Genomic DNA, 24760 nt, shown 5'->3' with positions numbered 1-24760 from the left:
ATGGGAGCACAAATTATGATGCTTGTTCTCAGTCCTACCACCAAAGCAAATTAGAACACACTCCATCCTTGAGGAATGACATCAAAATGACAGTGTCTACCCAGGAACCCTGTTTTCTTCCTGCAGGGGTAGGTGTCTAATGGGGGGTGCTGTTGTGACCCCCCCCCCAACAAAAGCAGCTGAGCCAAATAATGTTTGTTAACACAGAAAGAGACAACTATTTCTACCCAGGTAGAGTGCACCCTTCAATTCAATCTGTTTTTTTTTTTTAACATTTCAACTTAAACTGTTTCCCACCTGTTCCCACTGGGCGTCCAGCCAGCTTAAACTGATTCTTGTACAGACTTCAACCTTAGAGGGGTGCGTGGATTGATTTTTACACCAGGCAAGATCAACCGTGCACATACTATTTCTCCAGTGGCTGGACCTTGGAGAGGATGCTTCCCTGACAGGTTACTGGATTGCACAGGGCAGGAGAGAGCAGGCTGGGATGCACACTGGCTGCTGGAAGCCAAATGCTGGGGAGGCGGGGATTTAGGAGGACAGCCTGGCAAGGAATGTTGTCAAGTTGAACCTATTCATCCCAACAGCTGAACGTTTTGGGGCCCAGCTATTTGCAAGCAAAAACAGTCGGGGTAAGGGATGCACTCAGAAAGGCTAAGTGGCTGGGTTAATAAGGCTTTTAGGATTCTTCACGCTGGTTCTGTGTTGCACAGACCTCTCTAAGCATCAATTATGACAGCATAGAACTTTCTGGAATGGAGGAAGGGCACTGAGTTCACTGAGCTTGCTGGGGTCTGATGGATCTTTGTCTGCCCCCTCTATGTCTTCAAAGTCCTTCATTATGTTCCTCTCAGAGCCATTCTCAAATGCCCCCTAAACTTGTTCCAACTTTGCTTTAATGAAAATCCTATTTTTATTAAAATTTTGGTCAAAAAGAAAAACCCAGCACACCTCATTTATTGTAAATTGCAAAGGTTAGTTTCCAACTTAAATGTCCTTGTGCACAAGTCCTATTTTTTCCCAAAGGATGGGTGAGCAGAGCCCTTGCTATAAAGGGCACAGCAAACTTCCGGTCCAAACGCGCTTTTCCAGACTCTTTGTTTAAGTTGCCCTGGGGCTATTTCCTAGGACAAGTTGCTTATTAATGATGAGGAAAGAATCAAGGGCCCCACCCAATTTGGATTCATAGTGTGCAAGACGCTAGGTTAAGCATCTTCCGTACCTCAGAGCCCCGTGAGATGAGGTCACTGCTGCCCTCCCCATTTTACAGAAGAGGAAACTGAGGCAAGGACAGTTATGGGATCTGCTCAAGATCACAGGGAGGTGGGACAGAGATTCAAATTCAGGGAGTCTGGCATCCTCATCCTTAACCAGTCATTCTTGTCCTTTTGATTTTCCGTTTCTTCTTCCTCTCTTGCTCCTCGTCCCTTTGCCCTCTTTCTATCCTCCCTCCTTCCTACCGATGCATCTATTTCTTATCTTCTCACCTGCTTTTATTTTTTTATTTAAATTTTTTTTAATTTTTTTAAATACAAAAAAAAAACCAAATAAATGCAAGCATTCCTATTTTGATCATTGCATTCTACATATATAATCAGTAATTCACAATATCATCACATAGTTGCATATTCATCATCATGATCATTTCTTGGAATATTTGCCTCTATTCAGAAAAAGAAATAAAATGAAAACAGAAAAAAAAAATTATACATACCATACCCCTTACCCCTCCCTTTCATTGATCACTATCATTTCAAACTAAATTTATTTTAACATTTGTTCCCTCTATTATTTATTTTTATTCCATATGTTCTACTCATCTGTGGACAAGGTAGATAAAAGGAGCATCAGACACAAGGTTTTCACAATCACCCAGTCACACTGTGAAAGCTATATCATTACACAATCATCCTCAAGAAACATGGCTACTGGAACACAGCTCTACATTTTCAGGCAGTTCCCTCCAGCCTCTCCATTGCATCTGGAACAACAAGGTGATATCTACTTAATGCGTAAGAATAACCTCCAGGAAAACCTCTCGACTCTGTTTGGAATCTCTCAGCCATTGATCTCACCGGTTTTTAAGTTCATATATGCTGTGATCTCACTAGCCATGTCATAGCTTCCCCCACAGTGACCTGGTCCGCATGCAGCTCAAGCCCATTTCCCATTACCAGACCAGAACTGCCTTCTCAAAGAAGATCAGTGCCCCCTTCTCTTTCATTCTGAATCCAGTGCTCATTCTAGTTCCCTTCCTTCTTCACCTTCTAAGAGTATCTTCTGCTTTCGTGTTGAAGTTTCCTTTTTTTCTCAACGCAAACATTCCTATTTTGATCATTGCATTCTACAGATAGAATCAGAAATACTTTACCATTATAAAGTATTTCTCCCCCTTTCTGTGATTACCCACTCATCCATCCATCCATCCATCCATCCACCCACCCACCCAGTTCATTTAATAATGACATGGACTCAAATACTCTGTGACCTTGAGCAAGTGGTTTCACCCTGATTTATTGCATCACTTGTAAAATAGGAATATTAAGAACATAGCTTACAGGATTGTTGTTAGGCTTAAATGAAAGAGCAGATGTAAAGAAAGCTAACTTAAGAGGTGCTCAATATTTATTCATTCTTTTTCTGATTTTCTACTACACAATCAGGCTTAAAATCTTAGACCATAACTGGCATTTTTCTCTTTTTTCCCATCCTCCTGTTCACTACCAAGTCTCTAAAATTGGCCCTTTCCTTTCCATTTTCCCTCCTACCCTTCTTAGCTTGTCAGCTGGACTTCTCACCTTGGATCTTTCTCAACCCAATCCAACCTTCACAGCACCCCCAAATTAATTTTCCCAAAATATCATTTCCCAATACGTTATTCCCTTCTTCAAAGCCACCGCTGGCTCTCTACCACCTATTTTTTAGAAGTTTGCTTCTCCTTTCACTTTTTCAGGTTTATTATATTTTTCATTATAAATGTAATACACGCATCAATGAAATTTATACACTAGAGAGAAAAAAATCACTTTGAATCTCACCACATGAACCAAATTGCAGTTAAGATTTTGATACATTTCCTATCAGATTCCACCGCTTCTTCTACACGTAGAGGCTGGTTTGGCTTGTAGGAATCCTAGTGTATATATAAGCTCATAGTCAGTTTTCATTGCTCACTTATATGATTTCTCCATGTCATTATCTCTTCATAACCCTCCTCATTATTGGTGGTATAATATTCCATTGAGCCACTTAACCAGCTTCCATTTGCTGGAAATTGAGCTTATTTGCAGAGCACTTAAGGGTGCCAGACTCATGGCCAACACTCAATAAATGATAGCTATTGTTATGATTCACAATTTGGGCTATTAAATATAATTGTTATTTTTCAAATTTTTACAACACTACCCTTCCCCCTTCCCCCATTTAACAATTTAATTTTTAAGAATTATTCTTATTAATTTAATTTATTACAATGCATATAATAGAAGCATTTCTGCATATAATTTTCTGCATTTAGTTCTGATTCTATAACTACTCAGGTGTAGATTTCTAGTCAAAGACTATTTACCATTTTTATGCCTTTTGATACTGACGGTAGCAGATTTTTTTCGCTTCCCCTCCCAAACTGTTACTGCCCAGTGGAGCTCTATTGCCCCATGTGCACCACAGCTAATACTATGACACCGGGATTTTGAGAAAAGAATTGATTATGTAGTTGACCAGCAAGGAGACTGGAGGCAAACCTCAAATGAGTCTCCCTGAGCTGAAGGGGCTAGGGATTTTTATCTGGTTTGGAGAGGGCTGGTCTAAGGAAGTGTCTAAGGCTGGGGCGAGGTGACGTGGGTTTCGGGACAGGCTTTGGTGACACAGGTACTCCAGCAAAACATGCTTGCTCATTCATGGTGGCTTAGCATGGTGAGTGGGTGTGGTTTTTACCATTACAACCAAGGGGAAGTGACTGAAGGTCAGGGCTGCTTCTTACTGCCCATGCTCCAGGGCTGGCTGGAACTAATTTCACCCAGTGAAGCTGGGGACATTGCAAACAGGAACTTATCTGTGGACAATGCAAGCTTCATATGAATATACATTAGGAGGTATGGAGCCTACAAAAGGGAAATGGAAACTTCTGCAACGTAGTAAGGGGGATAGAGGTTCTCTGAAACGTGGGTTAGCAGATAGAGGTTTCAAAGGAAACTGTTGCTATTAACCAGAGAAGGGGGAATTCAAGGATATCCCTGTGGACCTTTCCATTATAGGATGGTCCAACACCAGCCACAAGAATCTATACCTCCTTCCCTAAGGGCTTTTCCTGGACCCAGCATCCACATCCTGCAGGTCAGAAGTGTTAAAACTCAGTGCCTCCAGAGTGGCAATGGTTGAAGAAGCCATGACCCACCAGACCTGTGACACAAAGGTCACAGCTCCTGAGCCCCTTACTAGGATGACCCAAACCATGTTCCAACCTATTCTCCAATGGCCCTCAGGGATGAAGCCTGAGGCACCTCCAGCAAGAACCCGCTGGACAGCAGGTCCATCTGCTGACTCTCCTTTCCTTGTCTCACATCTCACTCCCTAACCAATGTTCCCTGGATCCCCTCCCAAATAACCTGACTATGCTCAAGTCCTCCACTCAGAATGTTTTGGGGGGAATCAGCTTGAGACTGTGACACTTATTGGCAGATCGCTGACAATCGTCTTCTGAGTCCATCTCATCTACTTCTCATCTACTTGAAAAGAACCAATGTCTACTTTCTGAGACCTTATTATTTGCGAGGCCCAGGGTTTCCAGATTTGTATGGCATCCCTACCCTTGTGATATCAGGTAAATGTCATTACCCTCACTTCATAGATGTGATTACTGAGGCACAGGGGCATTCAACAATTTTCCAAAGGTCACACAGCCCAGCAGTGTGCAACTGGGATTCAAACTGTAAAGCAGTGTACCTTTCCCCAAGCCCTGGGCTCTTCCTTAACTGTCCTGGTGTTCTGCCAGGCACAGCCTTCTGGCAGTAGTGAGAGTCCTTGGCCAGAAAAATACTGATACTGTAAATAACTGCCATACCTGAACAGCCATCCAGTTCAGCACTGGGTTCACAGTCAAGGTCACCCAGGAACGTCACTTCGCTGCCCCCAGAATTTGTCTCAAATCTGAATCGGCCTGGAACACCCTCCTCTCCTTCTCTGGCCAAATTCTGATCCTCCCCATGAGAGCTCAAACCCATCATCCTCATAAGAGGAGCAGCCCGCTCCACATTTCCTTCTGCCTCAGTTTCCTCATCAGTTAATGGGGATGGTAATACGACCCACCGCAATGAGATGAGAATCAAATGAAAGCATCTAGCTCAGCACACAATCCACAGAGGGCAGCTATTAATAGCAACTATTTATACTATTGCCTTGACCTCCAATAATTTCTATGTCTACCACCTCCCAGACCTCAGCCGGCTCCCATTCACGGACCATTTCCAGTAAGGCAGAACTCATAGACTAAAAGCCATGCTGGAGGCATCAGAAAAAATTATTCAAAACCTAGAAACAAGGCAAAGAAGGCTGCCAGTGCATCCTGCGAATATCACTCAAGGGCAAAGACCACCAAAGATTGGCTAAGGGAGTTTCTTAGTTGAATTGATGTCTGTTCACTCATAACTGAAGGTCCCAGACTTTGTGAAGTTACCTGTTAACTTGTCAACTTTTGTTCTGTAGAAATGTAAATAATTTAATTCTGTCCAGTGGAACAGATAACCCTAAAGATTTAAGTCTGTTGCACATTAACCAGCTGGTATCTAATTCAGCAATCTCATACTGACATTTCTTTGTTAAATTTGTTTAGAAATATCCAGCCTTCTTAAATGCCTTTTGAAATGGTCATATCATCTTACAGGTCTTCTCATAAAGTAGAGCTAAATTTTATATTTACCCAAGAGTCATAATTTTACCTATTTGAAAAGTTTATGTTACCAGAGTCTTGTTACCAGTTACCTTTTCACATGCGCACCTTGGGATTCTGGCCTCCTAACAGTAGGATGGAATAGCAGTAAAACCTCTGCATGTGCTCTACTGGTATGAAGCTCTGCCTTTGGACCAGGGGCGTCAACCTTGGCAGTACAGATGCTGGATCATCCTTTGTGGGGCTGCTCTAAGGCACTAAAAATGCTGAACAGCTTCCCCGGCCTCTACTGACCAGATGCCAGCAACATTGCTCCCCCTCGCTCCCATCTCAACAGCCAAAAGTATCTCCACACACTGTCCAGAGACCCCTGGAGGTGTAAATCACCTTCTGGCCTGTTCCCTGGAGTATGGCTCACCTCTCCTCCATGAGAGAGAACCAGAGGAGGTATCAACAGCTCACCAGGGCTTCACACTGGCACCCAGAGACCCATTTGGAGAGCCCCAAGCCCTGTGACTGTAGCCCTAGTGTGCTGGTTTGAAAGGATGTATGTCCCCTAGAAAAGCCATGTTTTAATCTAAATCCCATTTCATAAAGGCAGAATAATCCCTATTCTATACTGTATGTTTGAATCTGCAATTAGATCATCTCCCTGGAGATGTAACCCAATCAGACGTAAACTAATCAAGAATGGCTGCTAAGCCGGATTGGGAGAAATGTGTCTCCACCCATTTGGGTGGGTGTTGATTAGTTTCTGAAGTCCTGTAAAAGAAGAAACATTTTGAAGAATGAAGGAGACTCAGAGAGAGAAGAGAATATGCTGTAGCACCACGAAGCAGATAGTCCACTAGCCAGTGCTTTGGAGATGAAGAAGGAAAACACCTCCTGGGAAGCTTCATGAAACCAGAAGCCAGGAGAGAAAGCTAGCAGATGACACCATGTTTGCCATGTGCCTTCAGTCAAGAGAGAAACCCTGACCGTGTTTGCTGTGTGCCCTGTCACTTGAAACAGAGACCCTGAACTTCATCAACTTTCGTGAATCAAGGTATCTTTCCCCGGGTGCCTGTGATTGGACATTTCTATAGGCTTGTTTAATTGGGATATTTTCTTGGCCTTAGAATGGTACACTAGCAATTAATTAAATTCCCCTTTTTAAAAGCCATTATTTTCTGGTATACTGCATTCTGGTAGCTAGCAAACTAGAACACCTAGCTTGCAGTGGGCACCTCTCGTGTACCCAGTGTTATAACTGCCTTTTTATCATTCTTCTCTCAGGTCTGTAATCTGCACAAAAGCAACAATGCACCATCTGTGTCCACGTGGTTCACTTTAGAATCAGTAATTCCTAAAAGACTGCCTAGAGTTTAGTTGGTAGCAGCAGTGTCTAGCGTTTAGTAGAGTAATATGTACATACATGTAGAATATATATTTAATATATGTATGTGTATATACGTGTGTGTACATGGGTGTGATATGTATAAAATCAAAGGAGGTGGCTGCCAAGTCAGTTACCTAGGTCACCATCTCAGGTCTCCATGCTGCCTGCATAGGCGAAGGGCTTTCAGCCAGAGGCATCTTGCAAACTCTGCCATCCAGGTATCTGTGCCAGTTTGAGAGGATTATGTGCCCTAGAAAAGCCATGTTTTAATCCTGATCCATCTTGTGGAGGCAGCTTCTTTTAATCCCTATTCAGTACTGTAGGTTGGATGCTTGATTAGATTATCAGCATGGAGATGTGGCTCACCCAATTGTGGGTATTAACATTTGATTAGAGGGAGATATGACTCCATCCACTCTGGGGAGTCTTGATTAGTTTATTAGAATCCTTTAAAAGAGGAAATATTTTGGAGAAAACTTCAGAGACACAAGAACTATGCAAGCCCATGCAGCTAGGGACCTTTGGAGTTGAAGAAGGAAAACATCCCTGGGGAAGCTTCATGGAACAAGAAGCCTGGAAAGAAAGCTAGCAGACGTTGCCATGTTCACCATGTGCCCTTCCACTTGAGAGAGAAACCCTGAACTTCATCAGCCTTCTTGAACCAAGGGATCTTTCCCTGGATGCCTTAGATTGTACATTCCTGTAGCTTTGCTTTCATTTGGACATTTTCACAGTCTAAGAATGGTAAACTAACAACTTAATAAATTCCCCTTTTAAAAGCCATTCCATTTCTGGTATACTGCATTCTGGCAGCTTGCAAACTAGAACAGCATCCTTGGCGATAATGGAATACAGCAGAACCTCAGGCCCCACCGGTGCCTAGTGTCTTCGCTTTGTAACCTCGGCTTTGAGGGAGCCACACTCCTGGCCCAGGCCAGTGTTTCCCTCTTTTATCCAGTAGGACACAAGAGGCCCCTCTCCTACCCCAGCCCATCAGAGCTGGGGTTCTCACCCTTGAGCAGGCATCGGGCTCCACTGGAGGCCTGAGAAGACATGCACTACTAGGGTCAACCTCCCACCATCCCCCACCCCCGACCCCAGGTTCTGAATCAGGGGATCCTAGTTACATTTCCAACAAGTGCCTGAGTGATCCAAACCCCAGGAAGGCATTTGCAGCCCCTCAGCCCTGCCCTTCTGCCTGTCCCTTCCCTCTGCCTGTCCCCTCCCTGCCCTCCCTTGCTTCTGGGGCCTGCTCAGGGGCCAGCCCTCTGTGACCTTTTCTGCGACACTTGCCAAGCCCAGTCAATAGCTGTGTCGCTCTGCCTTTCTCAGCGTGAAAGAGAAACACAAATCACCAGCACACCAGACAGTTAGGCTGGAGTTGGGTAAGGCAGGAGCTCTGGGGGAGGGAAGTAGTGTGGGAGACTGAGAGTTCCTTGATTTGGAGAGGGTGAGTGCCAGTGGTAGGGGCAAGAACTCTGTTCCCTGCCCTACCTTAGATTCTCTTCCACTTACAGACCATCAATTCTCCCCTGAACCAAAGGAGGGGTGCCAGACATTCCCGGGTCATTAGGATAAATCTTGTAGCAATCTGTTATTAACAGTAACAATTAACATGTCAGTTAAATTCTTTATCACTCTCTCCCCCTCCCCACTCACCATCCCCTCTCCCCCCCCCCCCCCCCCCCTACCAAGAGCCCTTTATTAATTTTAAAAGTCAACCACTCTGCACAAATCCTTCTCCTACGGTTTCTGGGTCTTACAGCCAGGACCCTGCACAAAGTCACCGGGACGTGATGTGCTGGGACTACCAGCCTGAGAAGAAGAGGTCTGAATCCACTTCGCAAATTGGCCAAACAAATATGAGGGATCATGCTTTATTTCTACTGGGCAGAGTTACCCACAGCCTTGACCACACATGTCAAACATGGGTGAAAAAGCAGGTCATGGTAGGTGAGAGTGTGATGTGGTCACCAAACTGCCTGGCCTAAATCCTGGTGCTGCCACTTGCCAGCCCCTTCAGCAAGTTTCCTCCTATTATTCTGTCTCATTTTTCTGATCTATGAAGTGGGGCCGGTGTCAGGTGTAGCAGGCAGAAGGTTCTAGCACAGTGTCAGCCCTGCAGGAAGTCATGTGCCTGCTGGGGGCTGGCAGTCTCAGGGATGGAACTCGCAGTTGCCCTGAGGTTGGACTATCTGAGGTTTGTTTTCTTTTTTAATAATAACTATATGAAGAAATAATTCAGATATGGTCAAGTTCACCCTTAAAAAAATATACAGGGGGGCAGGCCACAGTGGCTCAGCAGGCAGAGTTCTTGCCTGTCAAGCTGGAGACCCGGGTTCAATTTCCAGTACCTGCCCATGCAAAAAGAAAAATATATATATATATACAATTCAGTGGTTTTCAGTATATTCAGAGTTGTGCAGCCACCACTGCTATTTAATTCTAGAACATTTACATCATCCCCAGAGAGAAATGCTGTACCCATTAGAAGTACCCTCATCCCCGCTCTCTTCCCATTACTAGGCAACCAGGAATCTATTTCAGGTTTTCCTATTCTGTATATTTCATATAAATGGAGCCATGCAATGGGAGACCTTTCTGTCTGGGATGGCCCAAGATCATATCCCAGCCCCAGAGTTCACAAGTTGTGTGACCTTCACTGGGTTCTTGGAGAGTTTCTCCATCTGTGAAATGGAAATAAAATAATAGTGGGTACTCTTTCGGGTCATCACAGGATTAAATGTACTAATACATCTAAAGAACTCAAACAGGGCTAAGCTCATCGGAGGCACAACATAGATGTCAGTCCCATTCCTGCTACTGTTATCTCTGTTTTGCTAGTCCCTTTCCCCAAAGCAGGTGACAACTAGTCAAGGGGATCCAAAGATGAACAGAACACAGAAACCACAGCCCGTGTCCTCCCCTTAGCTCTGCTGGTGAAGATTATATCATTAGAAAACCAGCTCAAACGAACACAATGAGGTCTTATCACATGCACATTTGACTTGTGGAAACCCAACTCTTCTGCCAAAAAAGAGAAAGAAAAGGAACAATCTAAATACTGCAATTAACTGCTGTAAAATTCTGTCTTGCATCTATTCTTTATTATACACTGTACATAGCTGTGCACATTATTCATGGGCACATATTGATTACAGTACAAGGTTGCATACACAAAACCTTCTATACTGCACTTAAAAGGACAACTTAGGCAATCTCGAAGGTAATGAGGACCCTGTGTTTGCCTTAAACCCTGACTTCATAAACTGACCCCTGAGTAAAATGCAGCCCCATTGTATGTCGACAACAATAACAATTCAGAATCATTCCAGACAATTAAATCAGCCAACAAGCCCTCTGAGCCCTCTGCTGGAGTTGAGTGTTGAGCAGTGGTGTGCTTTAATTGGTCAACACTTAGTAGCCAAACACCATTTCTGCCCCCCATAAGCTAACAGGCTCATTTTGGAAATAAGCCACATAAGGGTAATCATAAGAGATTGGTAAGTGGCAAGAATTGGACTTGGGGAACAAATGAAAATAATCCCAACCCACCTGCCAAGGAGTCAGGCAGATGTGAGATAGGTCATGCCCTCTCCCGGTCCCTGTCCATCCCCTGGCCTGCTTCCGTGGTCCTCACAGCACTCATCACCCTTGACATGGTATCATCTCTTCATTTTCTCATCGTCTCACCCCAAACTAATGTGTTGGCTCGCCAGGGCTTGAACTTGGTCTATACTGTTCACTTCCACCTCTCCAGCACCCAAGAGAGTGCTGGAGACTTAGTGGATGCACAGTAACATTTGTTGATGAATGATTGAATGAATGAGAGAGGATCATCCTTCATACAACCTCCATTTTCCTTCCAGCTGCTGTCCCCAAAACATCATAGCCAGTTTCTCCAACCTCAAATGGATTACTTGCTCATTGTTCAAAGGGAATGGGACTGTATTCCACATCAAAGAGCATTCCAGGGCTTTGGCATGCTGGTACCATCTAGTGGGAAAGAAAGCCTCTGCAGGTGGGTACTTCACCAAACTCTTAGAAGGTTTCAACAACTTTCTACCACTAACTCTATTGAGGAGGTTTCCAGTAAATTCCACATAATAGAGGCCATCAGAATCCCTTGTATACTCTCACCCTGCCCAGGACATAGACTGGCAGGTCCAAACAGCTGCTACATTTCTCATTTTGTCTGCTGGGGCTTTGGGAAGACATGGTTGCCTCCTCCAGATCACCAAAGGTACAGCACAGGGGAGCTAACAGAGCCAGGGATAGCCCACAACCACCAAAGGATGGGATGAGGTCTGTCCTGCAGAGGGACATATCTGAAGCATGAGTTTCACACATTCCTTCATAAGGTGACCTGCTCCAGTAAGCCCCAGTGCTGGCAGTAGTCACCAGCTCAGTGACATACTCTTTTTACACTCTCCATCTTCTTGTCTCACTCTCCCCACATCCTCACTCCTCTCTCTGGGAACATCTCCCACATTAGCGCCCTGCACCCAAGCCCACATCTCCAGCACTGCATTGGAAGAACCCAATCCATGACCTTTGGGTGGCAATCAGCCATAGAATTGTACAGATAATTGCTACAAGGCTAAATTATTATGTATTTCAAGGGCTGGTTTGAGAATTCTGTTCCGTGGTTTACAACCAGCATCCTTTTCTTTATGAAAGGAAATGAAGACCAGTGCAGTGACATGTAGCCCTAGAGAGGTACCATTTTTCTCCTGATGAAAGGAAGCCAAAGAAAATGTCTGGTCTTCCTCCTGGCCCTTCCTCCCTGCCTCATACCAGTTCAACAAACTGCTGGGGAGTTAAATGGTTTAGATCAGGGATCCAATGGCAAATTATGTCCACAGGCCAAATTCAACCCACTGCCTGGTTTTGTAAATCAGGTATTATGGGAACACAGCCCTACCCGTTTGTTTATATATGGGCTATGGCTGCATTTGCCCAGTCCTGGTAGAGTTGACCAACTGCAACAGACACTGTCTATTTACTGTCTTTATGGAAAAAGATTGCCTATACCTAGTTCAAATCAACGGTTGCCAGATATTTGGATTTTCAGTGGTAAAATCTGAACCAAAGCAAAACACAGAAATGGACAACAGATTGCCAACAACATTTTACTTTACCACTAAGGGCAAAAATGCCTTCTATTTGCTACCAACTGCATTTCATAAAAGATAGAACATTTTCTCCCTACAACATAGGAAGGTCGTTCGCTATACAGAGGACTTTCCTTCCCAAGAGAGGGGAGTGGATAAGCATAGAATAGCATTGTCTATCAATTTTAATTGCTTTTTCATAGCACTAGCACTATCCAAAATTACCATATTTTTCTCGTTTTTGTCTTTCTCCCCCATTAGGATATAGACTCCATGAGAGCAGGAAATCTTGTCTTTCTTAACCACTGCTGCTTCCCCAGCGAGCCCCAGGCCTGAGATACAGTAATTGCTCAGGAAATGTTTGCTAAATGAATGGCCTAATCAATAGGGAATGCATAGATTGGGGTGCACAGATACAGTCCTGGGGGACGCGGAAAGGCAAGGCCAGGGAGGGGGTGATGTGACTTGGTGCATGGGGTGGCGAGGAGTGGGGCAAAGTGGGCACACGGGGGCCCCGGGGGGACAAGGCTGCCCTCACCACTCCTCACCAGGAAAGAAAATGGTGTCTGGCCCAGGATGGACATGTACAAGTATTCGTTTAATCAATGACCACCCTGCCTAAAAACATCAGTGCAATTAAAAGGAAAAACATAAAACCAAAAACAAACAAAATAAACACTTTTCTGGTAAATCAGAACTAAATTTGGGGTTAGATTCAATCCAATTGCAACTCACTGAAGATGTGTGGCTCTATATAGCTACAGGTGATTTAGTCCTCATTGTTCTATGGATTGGGAAAAACAAGATTATGGGCAGCAGTTCTCCAGAAGCCCTGGCTTAGATGAGCAGGTTCCTTGGCATAGTGGAGAGAAATACCGCCCCGTGTTGGGCTCAGTGAGCAGGAACCTGGCAGAGAACTTATCCAGGTGTTTGAAGTTGCTGAGGAGCCACACCTGAGCCTGGTCCTGGTGTCCGTGCGGCCATTCTTGGGGGCAAAAAACAGGCAGTACAAATGGACAAAAACAAGGACTCAGCCAAAGAACACAAATGACCCTGGACTGAGATGGTCTGAAGGTCACAAACGTTAACCCAGGCAGAAGGTCCGAAGACTGGGCCCACTTGTAGAGATCAGAAACTCAAAACCGGGTTCTCACAAGCAGCCATTTGTACTTAAGGAGAGCCAGAGAGCAAAATGGATGAGGGAGAGAATTCTCATGCTATTTTGCAGCAGGTCGGGGGTGGTAGCTCTTCTATAGTCATGTAACATAGAGGAATATGGCCAGATACAGGAGTTGGGAATGCCTGGATTCAAACCCTGGTCCTGTTCTCAGCAGCTGTGTGGCCTTAGGTGGGTGATTCAACTTCTCTGAATGTCTCTTCAATATATATTACATGAAGATGAGAATAGTTGCCTCTAAGAGTTGCAGGAAGGCTTCCAGATAATGATGCAACTAGAACATAGCAACTACAGTTAATTGTAATTATTTTTAGTTATTTTAAGTACTAATGATAAGCACTGTGGCACACACACGCACACACACACTGCCCGGATTCAGCCTCCTGGGAAACGGAAGGGCACATAAATCTAGAAGAGAAAATTTCACCAGATCAGATGATTTTCTCAGGCATGAAATCCCCAAAGGAACAATCTTTGGGAGCTTTAGGGAATTGGCAAGTCCCTATGGAGCAAACTTTATTTATGTACATGTTTTTAAAATATCTGTGCATTTTAAAATACACTGACATTCCCCACCAACCCTTTTAATTAGTCACATCCTCAGAGCAGAGGCTCCATAGTACCTCCAAGTCATAAATAAACACAACATATGGAAGTTGCCCAGCATTGCTTCAGTGCAGAGTATGTGCCAGTCATTGGATTAAGCCATTAGCATACTCTTATTTAATCATAGCAAAACATTGCAGGGCAGGTATAGATGTCTGGTCCAGGATTACAACTTGCCTCTTAAAGTCTCCAAGTCTCCCTAACTCCCTGGAGCATTTAGAGACCCTAGCCCCTCTGGGCAGCCCAGAGGTCTCAATTCTATTCCAGCACTTTCCCTGTTGAGAGTCAGGACTGTGCCGCATCATCTCTGGATTCCCAAATTTGCAGCATTCTTGACACTTGGTAGGTATTTAAAGTTGTGGGAAGAAAGAAGAAAAGATGGAAGACAGGCAGAGGCTGAAAGGAAGGGAGGAAGGAGGGAGGTCAGAGCAGTCCCTCCCCTTGGTCTTTCAGCTCCTACTGTTTCCTATTGTATGGAATATGCAACACATTTGTAATGAAAATTATTTGTAATTTCTCCAGCTATTTGCTTACTTTTTTTCTTTTAGCTGCACTCCATAGATTGGAAGCTCCATGAGGGCAGGAACCAAGTCCATCTAACGTGCTTCTAAATTCCCCCAGTGCCTCAGTAAAGACTTATGAGTGAGTGGAGAGATCAGAAGAGGCTGAGATTCCACACTTACACAGGTCTAGGTCCAAATCCCAGCTCCCTGACCCGGACAAGCTCCTTACGCTCTCCAGTTTTCTCATCTGTTAAAGGGGGACAACTACTTCTCACCTTCTGAGGGTAAAGTACCTGGCACACAGCACTCAATAAAAATATTTTTGAGGGCGGTAAGAAATAAGAGAAGAGAAAGAGAACAGGAAAGCAGGACAGACAAGTTCCAAACCAATACTGCCACAGAATGCAGCAATCCTTGTAACTGTAGGGACACCCAGATCAGCAAGGGGCAAAAGTACAGGCATGCCACCCTCTGCTCTGCACACACCAAATTTCACTCAATGGCTGAAGGAAGATCACCCAATATTTTTAAGGGACCAGTTGCATACCTTTAGAATCCTGGCTGAAGGAAGAGCTGTGAGGATCCATTTCCCTGGAGATCACAATGAACTTGACCATTGCCTTTACGGCAAACTGGGCTTCCCCACATTTGAACTTCCTTCCCTCCATTTGACTCTCACCACATCCAAGTCCATTTTACAGATGGGAAAATTGAAGCTGGTCTGCTGTGTGAAAGGGACAGTTGGAAAGAACGTCGGGATCCAGTGGTGAGCTACTGCCAGTCTGTAAGTCTTGCAGGAGCCCATTGCTAAAATATCATTAGACTTTCAAGTCAGCTGATTGAAATTGGCCATGGTGAAAGTATTTATACCATAGAAATTGGCAAATGCTGCACACCAGGTGCAGCAGGTTGCTGTGGTTTCTGTGTTGTTTTATATTGAGGCGAGTGGGGCTCAGGGCAGTTAAAAATTTAGCAGCATTTCACAGTCTGGCCCCAGAGTACAGGTTATGCTACACCTAAGAGTGTGAGAGCCCCAAATGCTAGCCTACCATGCCAAAGGAAGGCTTGTTAGCATTCACAAAGCAACTGCCGAAAGAAGTAGATCATTATTTGCTGCATGTAAGAAATATTTCTTGTGCTGCTGATTGAATGTTCAAGAAACGATTAAAGGGCTTGGCAATGCTTCTCTCAAATATTTTTTGCATTAAAAGTCTCAGAGATTGGTTAATTATAGAGACTACACATCAGTCGGTCTAGTCAAGGGCATTTGCAGGGCCCCATGGTGCCTACCACTTGACTCTCTCAGCCTCCATGAGACAGAGGCCCATCACTGCAGCCTGGCTACCACCTCCATGGAAACAGCCCTGGGTCTTGTTTTCCATGTCGCCTGGTTATTGTTTGAGAAAGTGGCTCCAGCATCCCAATTCCAAAGAGGCAGAACCAAAGTGCACATCCTTAACCCTTCTCTGTCCCTCATGCTGCCATTGCCAAACCCAGCCACCATCAAACCATGCCAAGTTCTCTGCCTAAATGTCTCTTAAATTTTCTGAGTTTAATACATCCACTTCTCTCCACCTATAATATCACTGCCTGGTCTAAACTCCCATTATCTCAGGCATCCACTTGAACCTTCCTTTCACTCACACCCAGTGCCAATCCATTTGCTATGCTGCAGAGCATTTCTCACTCCACTCCCCTTTCCCAGTTATCTTCAATGGTTCCCCAGTGCTTTGTGACAAACACCACAATCCTTGCAGGGGCTAGCAAGGCCCCAACAGAACTGGTACCTCCCGGCGGCACCTCACACAACTCCCCTTGTTGCGCTCTCAGCTCCAACCACACTGGACTGTGCAGCATTTCCTCCTGCACAGAGGCTGTGCCCAAGCTGTTCCTTCTGCTTGGATGCCCTTCCCACCCACAGCCTCCAGTGGTCCTTTGTCAGTGAGCCCTTCTACCAGTCCCACTCGATTTTCGCTCATGCATCTGGTTGTCAGGGACGCCTCCCCATCCTTCCTCAGGACCTGATGCCTTTCTTTTACCCAACCATTTGCTCATCCACTCAGTTATGTTTATTGGGAAACTCCTATGTGCCCTGGGGATAAAGCAGTGAATAAACCAGGCAACGTGTGCCGTAATGGAGCTGAGGTTTTAGTCGGGGAGAAAACAATAAGCACACAAGCATAGTATGTGGAAGGGCATGTCCTCAGCCAATCATGTTTCTGCCCTTTATAACAATCATTTCTGTTATAAATTATTCATAATGGATATTGGTCTCCCCTCCCCATCTGTAGGTTCTAAGAGCTCAGCAACTGGGTCTGTGCTATTCATCACTGCTGGCACATAGTAGGTTCTTCCCAGGGGTCACAGATACTTAGGGAAGCCATTTGGCACCTGCTGGACCTCCCTGAAATCAAGTTGCCTGAGTGCTTGTGGCTTGGGAGGGACAAGACCAACTGATGGAACCCCCACCCTCTGGAGAAGACCCCCTGGAACCCCCTTGGCTAAAAATTTAAGTTACATTAGAAGTTGGCATAATTTTCATTAAAGGGCCAGATAGTATTTTAGCTTTTGTAGGCCATACGGACTCCATTGAAACTACTCAACTCTGTTGTAGCAAGAAAACAGCCACAGACAATTGCATAAATGTGTGGGCATGGCCACATTCCAATAAAACTATTTATAAAAACTTCTGTGGGCAAGAACTGGCCCATGGACCACAGAGTGCAAGCCCTGAGTTAGGTAATCCCAGGTAGGATGACCACCAGTGGCAGCTGAGGGTGGAACCTATCTGGCCTGAGCAAACTATGGGTTGTGTGAAAGGGTCCAGCAACTCTCCACAGATCCTACATCGATCTATAGGGAGATTGTCAGGGATGCTCAAGCTTCAGGCATTTGCAGCCACCATCTCCCGGAGCAGATGGAAGAGTCGTTCCCTGCCACTGGAAGGAAAGAGACACAGGCCTGGAGAGGCAGGTACCAAGGCCACTTCACTCCTTTGCACCGTCCCCCGGGCCCACCCAGAAGCTGAGCTCATTTCCGCACCCGCCCAGGCAAGCAGCAGGACTGCTGCTGTCCGTGGAGCAGCTGCTGCCCTCCACGCCAGCCCGGCCCTCTGCTCCGTTCTGGGAGACACAGGGGCTTTGTGCCTCGGGCGGCAGATCAAGTGAGGCTCGCTGTCTTTGAAATGAGACAGGTCATGTCAAAGCATGCTTTTTGCTAATGTTAATTCTCAGGAATTTGACTTCTATTGGCAACCGATGGTGGAAACAATCACTCCGTGTGTGTGTCTGTGCATGTGTGTGCAGTTATATTTATCCTGGTCTCTGGGAGCTGTTAAGTATGGGAAATAGGAGTCATCTGAGGCCTACCTGTTGTCCAGTATTTACGGAGCCAGAGGGCATCCATTGTAGTATCAGCACTGTGTGCAGAAAGGTGGTATGTGAAAAACATTACAGAGAATTACAAAAACATTGCACATGTTCCAGAAGGTGCTAGGGGTAACAGCATCCTGGATGCAAACTAACTCTAGGCAGCAGAGCTGTCTGTGGATGTGACATTCCTCTGGAGTTGCAAGTGCTCTATTAGCACGGAGTTCCCAGGGTCCCCTAAAGGACTAAGTACAGTGAGTCAATGTGATGCTCTGATTGTGACCACACCTTGGGGCAGCAACACTGTCAGATGCTTACGTGCAAGGTGTCACTGTGTTCCAACACAGGGCAGCAACAGCCTTGGCATAACTCCACGTGCAATGGAACCCGGACTTCCATTTCTCCCGGTGGTCCAGAGCCCCTTGGCTGCTGACATACACCAATGTTTTGGGTATAGCAGTGCTTAGGTGGACTCAAAGCTGCTAATGTGTCACACACACACACACACACCCGGGGGTGGCAATTCTGCAGGGAGCAATGGTCTGGATGTGACGTTGCTCTGGGTGTCTGCAGGCTCCCAACAGTGCTAACACAACCAGGGAGAGGACGCAGATCCCTTATGAATAGTCCTGCCCTTCCAAAGCTCACATTGAGGCTGGATCAATCAGAGGGATTAGAAAGAAGCCAATCCCGTCCTTTCCAAATAGCCCATGACTAAGAATGTAACTGCATCAATTCAATCAAGTATCAGTTCGAAAGTAGAAGCTGCAAAATCTAACAGCGTTAGGGGCAAGAGGGTAAAGTGAATAAGTGCTCAGGCTCAGTGAGTAGTAGGGAGTGGTAGGGATTGTGGCAAACTATGGAGTGTGCCCTGCCTAAAAGATCAGTCAGCTCCAGCCAAGTGCTGCAGTATAAGAATATGGATCCAGAGTGACCAGCCCTTCTGATTTCTTAAGACATGTGAGAAACCTGGATTTTTTTTTTCTTAATGTACAAGTCCCCACATTTTGGAACACTTTGGCCCAACAAAGTACATTCATGGGCTAAATTTGGCCTGTGGCTGCTATGTGACAATAACTGCCCGGAAGCCAGAGTTGCAGAGTCAGGAAACATGGGCTTCATTACCTCGGAGCAGATGGTTTGAGGCTCAACCTACTAAGCTAAAGGGTGACCCATTCACCGCCATGGCTCTTGATTCAGTTGGGATCTCGAGTTTGAAATGTCATTCCTCCTCCTCTCTAGCATGTCCTTGGCTGTTTCTCTCAATGGAGAAATAAGTTGCTCTCTACCCTAACCCTAAAGTCAAGCTACCACTGAATGCCTGGTGAAGGTGCAGGGGACCTCACAGTCAAGCCAGCCCCCCATTCTGTGGCTGCCAAGGAGATAGGCCATGGGGAACTGTATTGGCAGAAGCTTCCTGGGGGTCAGATGCTCATGGGCATGTGGGCACCTTGCTGACAGCTATGTGGAAACAATGCCAAAACCACTGGCCACTTGATCTGATTCTGCCCCACTGATTATTATAATTGGATGAAAGACAGATCTTTCCCTGTCCCATCCAGCTAGTGTTGGCGGGTGAGTAGACCTGGGACATGATTCATTCTTCTGTGTGTTTACCTAATGGGTAAGATTATCTCCCTTCCCAGGCAGAGCTGTTCTGGCCTTTTGGCTGCCTAAAGAATAAAACCATGTCCAACTGAAGCCAAATGCCAGGAAATTTCAGAACTTCCTTACATTCCATGTTGCATTGTCTACAAAGGTCTTTGAAATTCTTCTTGTACTAATACTCAAAGAGGGAATATATTTTGAAAGAATAAAACAGAACAGAACCAACCCCAGCAGGAAAAAAAAAAAAGACATAGCACAAAGAAGAAAAGACTTCTCATTTTGGGGAACTTGTAGCAAGCAATTTGGAATAAGGAGAATACTTTGGTTTTGTTTTGATGGAGCTGCTACACACAAGTTCTTTAAAATATGAGCCGTAGATTCAGTATTTTGTAATGCTGTGGATGGAGCCCTCTTCTGGAGAAAATTTTCAACAGGTATTAAAACAAGATCAAAGCAGACAGATATACACACATATACACACACACGCAACAATATTTAGTTTCTGAGATGATGTGACCATCAGCCAGGTGTGAACTGAATACTTGGTTTGTCTGTATCTTTATCTTCCACTAAGCAGAAATTAACTGGACTCTCCCAAGGAACTGGGGAAGGAAGGAAAGAAAGTGGGAAGGATAGTCTCAAGAACCTCACTGTACTTTTACCTAAACAGTAAACTTCACACTGAGTCTCAATTTACGCATCCGAACGCCGCTGCTTTTAGGTAAGACAGGTATGGGTGCATTGGTTTGTTGGGCAATTTCACTGTAACACACAGAGGATACTCCTGGAAGGAAATAGATTTAACTTACTGGAAAACCCAAGAGCTAAAGATAGTAAAGGGGAGAAGGGAGGGAGGGAGAAGAGGAGAGAGCAGCTAAGACAATGGTTGGGTCTTTTAATATAGACTGTGGAATTACATAAATTCTACGTCACATATTCAGCCTTTCAGTTTATTAAATCTCTTTGGGGACTTGCTAAAAAAAATGTTCAGACACTTGAACTTCACCACTTTGATTCATTTCACCACTTAGATCTCTGTTTCCCCAGTGCTTTTGAAATCCTAAAGGCTGTCATATGTTGAACCCATTCTGGGGGAAGGGTGCTCTCTGTAAATATAACAGTCTTTCTCCAGGGTGCTCTCTGTAAATATAACAGTCTTTCTCCTCATCCAGAAGTTTCTGCAAATAAACACTGCTCTTAACACATAACATAGGCAGTTGTAGGGGCACTGAAAGTTACTGATTCTCACTTAAAATCCCCCAAATCAAGAATCTGACTCCAAGAGAGAATGCCCAATTTCAAGTCACACTCTCAGAATTCTGTGGAACATTTTTAGTCACTCCCAAGTGACTGCTTTCCCAACCTGAAACCACACCCTGAAATCCTAATTCTTAGGAGATTACTCACTCATTGTTAGAACTTTCAGCTAGTTGGAAGCGCTGCCCAAATAGAGGGGAAATCATATTTACAGTGGAATTTCTAGCTCACCCCTGCCTTGATGGGCTTCGTGTCCACTGTTTAATGTAACCAAATTCCAGGGCCCACTTTTGGGGATGACCTTTCCCAAAACACCCCAGGGAAGAGGTGAGAGGACTGTGTTCTCAGCTTTGCCAGCTCCCAGCCCTGGTTGCTTTGAAATACATTCCTCCCCTCCCCCACCTCCACCCCTTCCAAAATGCCTAAAACAGCACATGGCCAATAGGCTCACAGAGATTGATGGCTTCCGAAGCAGGACCCAGTGCATCACAACTGCGGTAGAAAAACACACACTCATGCTTGTCTGAACACCATCAGGGCCAAGTGACTAATTTGCTTTATTACACTGTTTTTCCCTTTCTTCTGTTTTCTCTCTGCCTTGGGAAAGTTGTTTTTGCTTGTTGACTCAAAGGCTCCAAGACTTTCCCCACGTTACAGCCCACGGAGCTCTGTACTTGAACCTCTTGCTGGTTAACTGAATTGCACCAAAATGATTTATCTGCAAGCAGCTATTGCTACCAGGATATCAATTACTGCCCTGATGTGGACATTTGCTCTGATTATGCAAACAGTTGAAGAGAGAAATAAGCCTCTCCCCGAAGGCACAGAGCGGTACAACCTTGCGCTCCCATTCTAAAGAAACTGAGTGAGCCAGAAGCTTTCAGCACACACCTGTGCCAGCCAAGCCCCACACCAACTGCTCGGCAAAAGTCCCCATATGGGAGATTCCTAGAGCATGGGGCTGTCTGGGCACTGTCACGTGGTCAGCCTTGCTCTAAGGGATATATAACTTTGGGCAAGCCCTGGAATCCGGTGAGGTCAAAACACACTAAGAGGAAAGAAGGACTGTACAGTCCTGGTAAAGCAATGGGAAGCACTACCAGATGCTGGCAGCTGCCTGTGGGCCAGGCATTGTGGTAGTTGCATTTCTTAGGGCATCCTGTTACATGCAATTGAAACCTCCCAGCAATCCTTAGAAGGTGAGAGATTATTCTGTAGTTCAGAATCTGGAAGTTCAGAGAGGTTAAGCAATGGGCCCAGGGGTGTACCACTAGCAAAAGGCAGACACAATCTGTCTCAATCCAGAGGCCTGCACTGAAGCATCCTGCTAAATTGGGATATACATACACACATGCAACCTGAAGGATATTTACAGTCCAGGCTGTCTGGAAAACTGGTTCATGGACAAGAGGAGGATTTGTGGCAGGACTTAAGGCTACAGGGACCCCCAAGAGAGTCAGTGAGCACAGAATTGGCAGAAAGGAGCTATAACTCGGAAATGCTGAATGGGGGCTGTGTATCCAGGGAAGAAGGAAGGCAAAGTGGGGGAGGGGCTCAGCAGCCAGGCACCTTAGCTCTGCCCCTGGCTCCATTTCCCAATCTCCCCCTTTTGAGTCATTTTCAGGGTCTCTGTGTTCCTGGGGCACGAGGTCATTTCCAAAGTCCAAGCTCAAACCTTGATTAGCAGTGGTCTGCCCGTAGAAAACTGCACTGTCCCACCCAGTCCCTGCCAGCCCGGGCCTGGGACCTCAGCTCCTCCCCTGTGCCTCCCAAGCACAGGCTCACTACATGCCTCTGCCCCCAGCACCCGGGAGTCCTGGCCAGGAACTCAACACCCATTCCTAGTACCCCGAGGCACTCCCTGTCTCCTATGCTCCGCTGCCCGGCCCGGCCCTGTTCCTGCCCGCCCACTTGTAGGCTGCCAGCTCACCCCTCTGCATCCCAGCGGCTGCCAAGGAGGCCTCGAGGGACTAGGTCGCTGCGCTCTCAGAAATCACAGGCCCCTGAGCAGGGCTGGGCGTGCCCGCAGCCCCCAGCACCCCAGCCTGGCCTCGAAGCACTCCACTCCTGCGTACAACCAAACTTCCCGAGGTCTCGGACATCCAGGGAGACCGCCATCCTCCCCATCTCCCGGGTCGACCGGCCCTTCCCCGGCGCCGCAGCGCTTCCAGGGTTAACAGACAGCTGCAGCGGGTGGGGAAGGCTTGAACTTTTCCGTGCGCTCTGCGCCCGCCCGGGAAGGCAGCAGAGGCAGCAACCCCGGCTCTAGGCAGGAGCTCCAGCCCGCTGGACGATGGGGGCGCTGGGGACTGGGGCCTGCGCCCTGGCGGGGGGACGGGCTCCGGCCCTTCCAGGCCCGGGGTCGCAGAGGGAAAGGACCCCAGTGCGGGCGCGGTCGGCGCCTGAACCTTTGAGCGACAGCGACAGCCGGGCTGCGGCGCTTGGCTGGCCCGAGGCACCTCCTCGCGCGCCGCCCGGCTAGGCAAGGGGGGCCCGGGCGCCCCAGGAAGTCAGCGATGCCAGGCCGGCCTCTCCAGCCCGGCAGCCCGCAATCCCGACCCGGGCAGTGCATCCCCCGCTCGGCGCTGGTCTGGGGGAAACCACGACTCCTTGGAAACGCCTCCAGCTGAGTCTTTTTCCAATTCAGGAACCTCCGGAGCAGGCGAATCAAAGTTACCCACTTGATGTGGGCGAGAATGTCGCCCCTGCTTGCAAAAAAGGACTCGGGAGCTCTCCTCCTCCCAGGGCGTACACACAAACACACACACACACACACACACACATACTCACACACAAGCTAGCCAGAGGGGCAGCCCCGGCTCCCGGAGCCGGGAATGACCTCCCTTCCAAGCCCGGGGCTGCCTGCGGCGCCTAGCGCCCAAATCCCCGGCTCCCGGGGAAGCCCCCTTGCCCGCCGGCGCTGGGCGATCCGGATGCAGAAACCGGGCGCGGGGCGCGCGGAGCCAGACAGCCGGCGCCCGGCAGCCGCTCTTCCCTACCTGGGACAGGAGAACGCACAGGACGAGTGGAGTTCTCGGCTGCATTTTGTCCAACTAGAAGCGCCCGGCGGCTTTTTCATTCATGCACGCGGCTGCACTGAGCATATTTTCCGTGGGAGCCAGGCTTTGAGGAGAGGCTCTGCCTCGCCAGCCAGCCAACTTCCCAAATAGATCAGCGGCAGCATCACGAAAGCATTGGGTAGAGGCTGATGACCAGGACCAATGGCTTTACAAGACGGATTCCTTCATAAAGCTCCCTCGTTTTGCATGGCAGATACGGGCGAGCCCCTCGGAAGAGGAAGCCCATATGCTTTTTTGGACTGTTGGGGCTCAACCTCACAAATCATGCCTGGGCAACGCGGGCCGATTCCACTTTTCCAGGGAATGGGATTGCACGGGGGACTGGCGGCCACTTCCAGCCTAGCGCAAAAAGATTCTCTTTATTAACATGTTAATAAGACCCACTTTATTTCCAATAAATCAAATAAAATGACCCCAGCAATTCCAGCCCTTACTGTGCCTGGAAAGGCTTGGTAGTGCTATTATTTTCTTTTTCTTTTTCTTTTTCCCCAATCTGGCCAAAGTCATGATGGTATTTGGTGTTTCCTTGCCATCTCACAAATCACAGAGAGGACAGATCAATTCTAGCTCGCAGAAAAAAAATCCATCAAGGGGCAATAGATTTTATTAACTGCTCAGGTGAGAGTCCGACTGGCCATCTACTCTACAAATGTGCATCTGGCACTAAATCTGGGGCTATGATTTATTAAGAAACTTTTTTTCACAATAGGGGTGTGACCTTTCAGAAGCTCCTAGCTACCCCAAGGGACTCGGAAGACACAGAATAGTAGTAGCCAGAA

The 24760-nt window shown here is 46.6% G+C and overlaps 1 protein-coding gene and 1 long non-coding RNA gene across 8 annotated transcripts in view; one reads left to right on the top strand and one right to left on the bottom strand.

The window, feature by feature from the left end:
- Positions 1 to 24180, bottom strand: part of CDH13 (cadherin 13) — a 1150740-nt gene extending 1126560 nt beyond the window's left edge. For 2 of the 6 annotated variants that reach the window (XM_077133145.1, XM_077133147.1), the window contains exon 1: positions 23901 to 24180. In XM_077133145.1, the coding sequence (XP_076989260.1) occupies positions 23901 to 23945 (45 nt within the window). In that variant the 5' untranslated portion in view covers positions 23946 to 24180. The remainder of the gene's footprint in view (positions 1 to 23900) is intronic. The other 4 variants (XM_077133150.1, XM_077133151.1, XM_077133146.1 and 1 more) reach the window with 3 other exon arrangements.
- On the top strand, positions 8584 to 14847 carry LOC143659839 (uncharacterized). 2 transcript variants are annotated; one of them, XR_013163788.1, is made up of 3 exons: positions 8584 to 8653; positions 11138 to 11289; positions 14714 to 14847. It is a non-coding gene; the product is annotated as an uncharacterized LOC143659839 (long non-coding RNA). The 2 variants fall into 2 exon arrangements; XR_013163787.1 differs by lacking the exon at positions 14714 to 14847 and adding an exon at positions 12644 to 13049.
- Positions 24181 to 24760: the final 580 nt, after the last annotated feature.

This window comes from Tamandua tetradactyla, chromosome 16, assembly GCF_023851605.1.
Source record: "Tamandua tetradactyla isolate mTamTet1 chromosome 16, mTamTet1.pri, whole genome shotgun sequence".
In the NCBI taxonomy this organism is placed as follows: Eukaryota; Metazoa; Chordata; class Mammalia; order Pilosa; family Myrmecophagidae; genus Tamandua; species Tamandua tetradactyla.
Note: the sequence above shows the minus strand (reverse complement) of the source record. Positions and strands in the feature narration are given on the sequence as shown.